We start from the raw sequence: 9,942 nt of genomic DNA on the forward strand, positions 1-9,942 counted from the left end.
TATCTACTGTTAAAATTACAACTGAAGCTCAGATTAAACAGCTAATATTTGTTGAGAATAGGACTCGCAGAAAGAACGACTGAACTTATATGAAACAGAAGATGAGCAACTTACTTAGGCTAAAGATCAGTGGCTGGCAGAAGTGTTTTATTCTCTAGTAGATTCAGCAACTGTAGTTTTTGTTAACAAATTTTCTTTACAGCGGAAGTATTTAGAAAGCTTAGACATCTTTTATTAAAGAATATGAGTGAAGATACTAGTCATAATTTTCATAACTCTAGTTCTCAAGAAAAAGTTCAAACAGTGCTTGAAAATTTCAAAATTGGTATCAGTTTAAATGAATTCACTACTGAAATGGTTGATTTTGTGGAGATCTACAGAAAGGCTGCTGAGAAGGATAACAAAACTTTACCTTCTTTCCTCATTATTTATAATTTTATCCTAAAGACTATGTTAGACGCTGTATTCGATTCTGTTGCAGTTCTATACAAGATACTTAATACAATTCCAACAAGTTTAGCATGAGAAAACATGTCAAAACTCGTCTAGCACATCGTTTGATATCAAAGTAAGTTGGGGATCGTGTTCTCTTGTCAGTGGAATATAAGAAAATGTGGAATTTAATCCATTCAGACATAATAAAAAACTATGTTAATAAAAATGAGTTACGTAACATTTTGTATCAATAAAAATTTTTCTTAGTATAAATATAATTTTCCTTGATCGCTTATCGCTTTGTCTCTTTATCGCTTTATCCCTTTATCGCTTTGTCTCTCGTTAAAAGTAACTCACTGGGCCCCTCTTCTGAAAATTTTTAAATGTGTTTCAGGTACCACCTCGTCTCTGGAGTTGACAGATACAACTTTGTATTATAAGTTTTATTGTTGTTATTAAGACTTTCAAGAAAAGCTTTCAAATCAAACGGTAAAATGTTTTTTTGATGAAAAATGAAAATTCAAACTTTAAATTCAATCAAATAAAATTGTGAATAAAAAAATATTTTTACAAACAAAAAGTTTCAAATTTTGTTTTAGATTGCTCTAATTAAAACATAGAAAATGTGCATCAAACAAAAAGAAAATAAAAGTAACTAATCCTACTCTGGAGATTATTGGGTGGTTTGTAATGCACCATTTTACTTTCTTTTATAAGATTCTATCGATTCATTTGAGATAAAAACTGCTCCTTGGGAATATATTAAAGATATTCCATCACATATTATAAACACTCTGAATCAACAAAAAAGTAAACCTAATATTATATATATATATATATATATATATATATATATTATATATATATATATATATATATATGTATATATATATATATATATATACATATATATATATACATATATATATATATATATATATATATATATATATATATATATATATATATATATATATATATATATATATATATATATATGTATATATATATATATATACATATATATATATATATACATATATATATATATATATATATATATATATGTATATATATATATATATATATATATATATATATATATATATATATATATATATATATATATATATATATATATATATATACACGGGTTATATACATATATTCGTGTTGGGTATATGTATATAACCCGTGTTGGGTATAAACATATACCCAACACGGGGTTACTTTATGCCTTGCGGTCCTACTTGAATCCACTTACAGAAAATTTGAATTTCATGCCTCTCCTGTTTAAACGTTTAAAAAGTGGTGCGTTTTTTTCTATTTTGTAATTTATATATGACTAATTCTGTTATGAAACCATATTGCTATTGCCGCACACTAAATAATTTAAATTTAAGTTGGATGTCAAAAATGAACTTAATTTGCTAGTGAAATTCACTTGGCAGAACTTTTATGTGGTTTGTTATTATCGCACACACTACAGAGATAAAAAATCTCTGAGTTTGCTAGATTCACACTTTGGTTAAAATATTAGAATATTTTTTTAACTAATTTTTTATTTAGCTGTGAGAAAAAAATAACTAATCACATTTAAATTAGTTTTTATGTAAAAGTGGGGTTACTTTAATCCGGAGTTAAAGTAACCTCATATAATTTATTAAATCTCCAATCATTTTATTTATATTAAATAAATATACTTTTTATTTATTTACTTTGGTGGTATGATTTATTTCTTTATTAAATGTATTATTATAATTATTATTATGACAAATAAAATAAAGTTAAAGTCATTTACATCTAATATAATATATATATAAACAATATATATAATATAATATGTTAATGACTTTTTTGTAGTTGTTGTTTGTCTGTATTTGAATTATAAGTTAATATGTTAAGTTTCTGCTTTGAATTAGTTTTTACTTACTATTTGCAATATTCATTGTTTTTTAGAAAAGTTCCTTTAAATTTTTTATTCATAATAATAACATTCCAACAATTTTACAGAAAATCCAGCTTCAGAAAATATGTAGATTATTCTCAAGAAAAGCTCCAGCAGTGCCTTAATGCTATTAATGAAGGCAGAATGAGTCAGAGAGTATTTCTCTCTGACTCATTCTGCCTTCATTAATAGCATTCTGACTCATTTTCACATATCTAGAACTACTTGGATAGTAGTTCTAGATATGTGAAAATGTTTAACATCTAAACATTTTCACATATCTAGAACTACTATCCAAAGTAAACTAAAACAAAATGGACAACCAGGATATCCTACAACATATACTGCTTTGGAAAAATCTGCTTTTGTTTCTCACATCTTGGCAGTATCTGAGTTTGGATTTCCTGTTGATGAATTGGATTTTAGATTTATTGTAAAAGAATATCCCTCTTCCCAAAACAAAACTATTCCACAGTTTAAAAACATTTCCCGGGACTTGAATGGAGTAAACTATTTTTAAAAAGACATCTTATGCTCACCACTCGGTTGGCAGCTAAAGTAAAACGTAATTGGGTTGGTGTTAACAAAAAAACCTTAAGCGAGTTTATTGAAAACCTCTCCCAAGTTGTAACTAATGTGCTAGCAGAAAATATATACAACTATGAGGAAATTTCAAAGAGTCTTTCTTTAAAATAATCATCATAATTAAAATCGGGTGTCTTGTAATAATCTAGGCATACTTTTTTTTAAAAACATCCAATTTATATCTTTCTGGTTCAACACCGATAGACACTTGTTTTTTAAATAATAAATTTTGAAAATTAAAAGGAAATAATAACTTTATATTTTCCTCACTCTGCCCTTCACGAATTATACATTTCGAACATTTTAAAAGTTTTCAATAGTGTTTTGAAAGGTTTTTTTTCATGATTCATAAAAACAGTATTGAGTTTTTGTGCAATTTGTTGACATAATGTGCCATAATGTCCGTTAACTTGCAATTTACAAGAAGCATCCACTACTTTGTGTCCCTTTTTAATAGCTTCTTTTCTTTTTTCAATATTTTCTCTAACTATATTTCGGGCTAATGGATAATGCCAAAGGAGTAAAACTTGATAAACTTTTTTTAACTACACATCCGCAACATATTGTTAACCATATAAAAGTGTCTAAAATCTCACGCGTTTCATGTGAACTTAATTTCATTACCAATTATATAGTTTTGTCTTTTTCTATATTATATTTTCCTTTTTTTTTTAAATATTGTTTAGATGCAATTTCAGTAGGAGAATAATCTTGTAATGATATAAATTATTTTTCTACGATAGGTAAGAAACCTCCCACTTGATCTTGGTATTCGGGCTTCTTGGTAATTTGACAATGAACTAAAGCGCTTGTTGAAAATCCCTTCAAATTAACCCGATGATGTTTTTTAATAGCATTATCTAAAGACACACACTCCAGATCAAAAAAATATTTCATATGAAAAAGTAAAGCTTTTAATTGAGCTCCACCATATTGTCCATTTCCATCTTTTAAAAATAAACAATCTCCTAATATGTTGTTATTGAATTCAAATTCTTTTATTTTTGTGTACCATTAGTCAACATGCCACCCCGAATACTTTTTTCAATCATTTTTTGATGTTCGTCTGTAAGAGAATATTGAATTTGAATTAAACTTTTGGTCGAACTTAGTTCCCTTGTATAACTAAAAATATTAACATGGTTAATGATATGATATTTAGTAAATTCAAATGTTCTTTCGTCAAAATCAATCATCACAGATCCAAAAACTACTGTATCTAACACAGTTTAAATGTGCAATAAAGATTTTAAAGTTTTTAAATTTAAAAAATTCCATATTTTTTTAACACCTTCATAAACTTCTTTTTTTCTTGAGTTTTCTTGTAAATTTTTAGATTTCATCAAGTCGTTTTGAGCAAATAATTCAATAGGTGAAATATTTTTGCATTAAATGTTTGAAAATTCATTTGTTATTTGCGAGTACGAAAATAAGGTTTTTTTAATAAAACAATTTTTAAAGTCTTGGTTTTCAGTTAATTTATTAATTTCAGGATGAAAGTAAATAATGTAACTTGGTGTTTACAATTTGATGTTGAGCTTTTTTAGAAAACATACTGCTCGCTTGCTCCAACGAGCAATTTAAAATTTTTACTGTCTACAATTTTAATATGTTTTCCTATACAAATAATATTGACTTTACTTACATATTTAGATATAACAAAGCATCTTCCATGCTGCTATACTTTATAAAAGCATTTAAAAGTTTTTTTTCAGATTCAGCCGTGACCGTATAACGGTACATCTAAAAAATATATCGTCCTAAATCTTTATTGCAATAATTGTGAGCTAATCCATATATTTGTCCTGAAAAATGATCATGATCAATAACCAGATAATCTTCAAAAGAATTGAGTAAAGCGTGACATTCTTTTTAAAGTTCTTGTCTATTTTTTTCATCTTGAATAATGTCTCTCAGTTTGTTTTTTCAAGTTTGTTATTACGTGATGTCAACATGCAATGAAACCATAAACAATGCGAAGGTTGGTCTAGTTTATTTATAAGATATAAAAAAGTAATGAATCTTTTATTTTACCATATTGATATTGCCAAGGTTTTGTTACTTCTTTAATACATTTGCGAAATATTTTTATCAAAAAATAATAATCTTCCAATAATTCAATGGAATCATTTTCAAACCATATCTGTATTTGTTTTTCCTCGTAATAAGTGAAGCCAGTTGTTCCATATAGTCAACAAGCTTGTCACTGTTTATTCTTACATAATCGCTTAATAAACCATTAGTAGCAGACATGTCTACAAATTTTTCCGGCCATCTACAACAGATATTATATAAACTCGAAACTTTAAATAAATCTTGTTTTCTTTTATCAGAATCTTTTTTAAGCATATAATTTTCACTCATTGAAAATCATATTGACTACTTGAATTCGCTTATCATCTAATAATGAAATTTATTATGATTCAACCTTTCTATTTCTTGAGGTGTCATACAAGAAAATTTATTTTTATAAGTCTCAGAATAACGAACTTTATCTGCTGGATATCAGCAAATGGTACATAAAGGATTTTCTTCCTCCCATATTGTTAATTTTTCTTCTGTTGTAATATTTCAATTTTTAAAACGAGGGAAACATATTTCACAAAAAAAATGAACTAATGTGTCTGCTAAAGCAATCAAATCATATACTCTTAATTCCATTTCAAGTAATTCTATATTTTCATTATTTTGATTTAATTTATCCCATAAAAAAAGCCTATTCGCTTTGTGAAGTAAAGAAACTCCTGCTTGAAAATAGTCTGGTAAATAGATTAAAGGATTTCTTTATAAACTTTCAATTGTATTTTCATAATAAAAAATCCATTGCGTAATAATATGTTCTTGTTCATCTACACCAAAACATTCTCCAGCTAACTTTTCATTAATACATTGAACAACAATACTATGACAATTATAACTCAATTCAGATAAAAGTTTCACTTTTAAAGTAGCATTGTCTTCCGACTTTTTAATGCTAGTTTCACAATTAAAAGTAACGAGAAACGGAAATATATTTCCATCTGCGCTCATAAATACTTTTTGTGGATCATAATGAGTAATGCTATCTTCATACGTAAATTTATCATGTTTTTATTATTCTTCGCATTGATGATTAGCACTAGCAAATGTTTTTCCACATTCAGAACATTGAAAACGTGAGAAAGTTGAAAAAGAATGCTTGGTATAAAATCTTTCGTTCAACATGCATACAGCGTAAAAAGAATTGTGTTTTTCAAAAATACGTACTTTTATAGCTTTGATAGTTTTTCAATGTTGGTTAGCTTTATTTCTTTCTTCGTCATTAATAAATGTTCTTTGTTAATCTTGATCGTCTTTAGTAGTGTTTGCACTTTCATATACTACTTTTAATAGTTCACTAATGCTACTTTTATATTGCGATTTTAATTTAGAATGTAATAAACGAACTTTTTTATTATTTCTACTAGTTGAAAAAATTTTAATGTTGATGCGATCAAAAGTATTTTCGTAAGCAAAAGTTAGAGAAAAATCTAATAAAGTTTGAAAAGGCATATTTTTAGATTGTTCTTTCAAATTAATCAAAGTATTTCGCTACGCAATAACATTTTTTTTATCTTGATTTTCAAAACGAAGTTGTAATACATTTTCTTCAGATTGTAAATCGATATTATTTTTTCCAAAATTTTTTGAGTCAATTCTATTAAAGTACACACATTCTATTCTCGAGCCAACAAGGATATAAGAAAAGCAGAATAAAAACGTAAAACCATATTCAATCAAAATACTGTAATCTAAAAACGTTTTTGCTTTTTGTTCACAAAATTGTATAAGAGAGTCCATTTTCTCATTTTTTCCATTGTGTTAAATGATGAGGTCTATACCATTCTCTAAACCATTCGTCTGCATTAAATTCTTTGATAATTTTATTTGCATTATTGTATAAAATTTTGATTCGATTTTTTTCATTTTTTTCGTTATGCTTTTTTTTTTTTTTTGTAACCATTCCTCATTATTTTTAAGTTTTTTATAACTCTTTTGTTGTCTTTCCTTTTTTTATTGATTTCATCTTCATTCATATCAATTTTTTTTATATCCCAACAGTTCGTAGTTTCTTAATTTCATTATTGATTTTTCAGTTAAATTACTTAGAGATTTTAATTTAAAATTACATAACCGTATCGATTTCCAACCGCTATGATTTTCTAAAATGTTAAAAATACCTCTAAGATTGCTGTCTTGAATGAAACGTAAATATACTAATCCCTCTAATGGTTTTATAAAATAAACAGGAGAATTGTATCAACGTTTCATTATTTTATAATAAATGTAACAACGTTTTATTATTTTATAATAACCATCTTCTATCAATTTTCCATATAAATATACGATGTTATAACCAATTAAATTTTTTTTGAAATAAATCATCAAAAGTACTAGCGTTTTTCATTTTGACTTTAAATCCTTCTGAAGCTTTCTGTTCTACGTGATAAACAATTTCTTCTGGACTTTGAATTTCTGTATTGACAAACTCTTCGATTACATCTTCATCTTTATAATGATCTTTGATATAACAAAAATGTTCTCTATATATACGGTTTTTACTAAATTTACTTTCCTCAGTTTTATACTTGAGATTCATTTTTTTTCTAAAAAAAATTAAATATATTTTTTATAAAACTTTTCTACATCTTTATTAATTGTTATATTTTTTAATATTTTTCGTAATTCTGTTTTATTTTTATTTGAATAATATAAACATCATTAATATTACAAACTCGAGATAAAGATACATAATAAAGTGATTTAATAAAAGCATTAGAGTTAAAATTAGGAACAACTTTTTTTATTGTACTTCCATGAGCTTTATGAACTGTAAAAGCAAAAGCTAATTGTAAAGGCAAACCCACTCTTGAAGCTACAACAGAATGTGAACAATCTAAAATATCTTCTTTTACCGATTCAATTTTTACTTCTTTTCCATTCCTTATTGCCCAAACAGCATTTATTTCTATTAAAGTGACTATACCAACAGTACCGTTACACAGTCTTTCTTCTACACTGATATTTCTAACCAACATAACAGTGGCATTAATTTTTAGATGAATAGCTGAAGGAATTTGAAATGTAAAATGAATGTTTGGATTTTTAATAACATCTTTAGAATAAAACCAACGTCCTTTATCTCTTAATTCGTTCATTTTAATAGCGTTATAATAATCTACTTTTGCAATTTTAAAAAATAATCTTGTATATTTAACATTGATACTTTCATCTTTTTCAAAACGACAAATCATTAAATAATCATTAGTTTGATCTGATACTTTACCAAATCGTATTTCATTTAAAGCAGTAAAAAACTTTTCATCTTCTTTTTGTCTAAAACATTCTGCTAAAACAAGAACATTGGTCATATATTGTTGCCGTATTATTGATTTAAAAACAAAAGTTCTTTTGACTGGCGATAATTGAAGAAAATGTCCACAAGCAATAATTTGTTTACCTCCAAAAAGTTTATCGTCACATTGTTTAATTTTACAAGCTAACAAATGTAACAAATAGAATGTTTTGGTATAATCATAAATATTTCATCAAGAATTAAAATATCAGTTTATAACCTGCGTTTTTTAAGATCAGGATGCATATGTTTTATATGTAATCTAAACCTCTTACTCCTATTTCTATACCTGCAAAAGCGTGTATGGTCATACCATTTAATAAATAAGCCGCTTCTCGTGTACTCGCTGTAATACGTATTGTTTTATATATTTGTCCACTTTGAGCAATTTCTTTATCTAAATAACTTTTACCACAACCAGCACCTCCAGAAATTAAGTCCTCCGTCAAGCTATTGAAAAGCTTTTTTGTAGCAAAGATAACATTTTTTTTACTAAAAAAAAATACAAATTTAATATAAATAAATATACAATTAAGCGTGTTTAATAAACCAAATCATAAATATAAGTCTTAAATCAATATTAATTCTTAGTTTAAATAAAAATTTATTATCAATTTCATCGTTTAACAAACAGGTCAAGTTTTTTATTTTTTCTTCATTAAGTCCTTCTTTCACATTTTCATTCGTTTCATTTATTCGCATTAAACTTTGATTCATATTTATGATTTTATGAAGCAATTCTTTATTATGTGTTTGTCATATTATATTCATCTAAACCCAGATAGCAAGCTTACATTGGTCCAACGTTTGGTCAATGCATGTCAATACATTGGCTAAACGTTGAAATTAGCTGTTGGGCCAATGCAGGTTTCAACATTGATTAGACATTGGCTTAACGTTGTATACAATATTGGCCTAACGTTTTATACAATACTTGGCCAATGTGTATTGCAACCTTGGCCCAATATTGAGCCAATGTTCATACAACGTTAGACCAATGTTATTATAAAAACTAGCTTTACACTAAATACACAGCCACAAATGTTGCTGTGCTAGCTATCAGAGCTATTTGTAGCTATTTCGAGCTAACAGTAGTATACAATAGTGCATTATGTAAGAAAAATAGGTGCAAATAGAGTTCTCAAACGAATGAATATCATCAATTTATCAGAAATTCTAAACAATTTAAACAAAAACTATTTGTTTTAGAAGTTTACCTTTGAATTTTAGAATATCATTAAATAGAGGAAAACCAAGTTATAGTCAATAAAACAATGTTTATTACTTTTGGTGTAAAATTTGTGTGTATCAGTACAACTTTTTATTCACAAAATATATGACTTATATGATTGCAAATAAAATTTATAAACAAATAAAAACCAAAATGTATGATAAGTATAAGATTTTATTACATAAAACATACAATTCCACAAACAATTCATGCAGTAGTTTTGATATTAGATGAGCAACTTGTTAACAAATCGTGTTTGCTTATTGATCTTTGGTGCCCACGAAAGTGGGCATCAAAGAATCAGAATTATTTTTAAAATTATTGAATTTTTTTTTCTCTTTTTTAAAGGTGTCTAATAGTTTAATTTTA

At 26.2% G+C, this 9,942-nt stretch overlaps 1 protein-coding gene across 1 annotated transcript; it reads right to left on the reverse strand.

Annotated features, from left to right (window-relative positions):
* Window positions 1-7,656: 7,656 nt before the first annotated feature.
* LOC136086385 (ATP-dependent DNA helicase PIF1-like) lies at window positions 7,657-9,059 on the reverse strand. The gene is made up of 3 exons (XM_065808682.1): window positions 8,893-9,059; window positions 8,611-8,834; window positions 7,657-8,486 (listed from the first exon to the last, which is right to left on the reverse strand). The coding sequence occupies exons 1-3, from the start codon at window positions 9,057-9,059 to the stop codon at window positions 7,657-7,659; spliced, it is 1,221 nt and encodes a 406-aa protein (XP_065664754.1).
* Between the last annotated feature and the right edge of the window lie 883 nt (window positions 9,060-9,942).

This window comes from Hydra vulgaris, chromosome 10 (assembly GCF_038396675.1).
Source record: "Hydra vulgaris chromosome 10, alternate assembly HydraT2T_AEP".
In the NCBI taxonomy this organism is placed as follows: Eukaryota; Metazoa; Cnidaria; class Hydrozoa; order Anthoathecata; family Hydridae; genus Hydra; species Hydra vulgaris.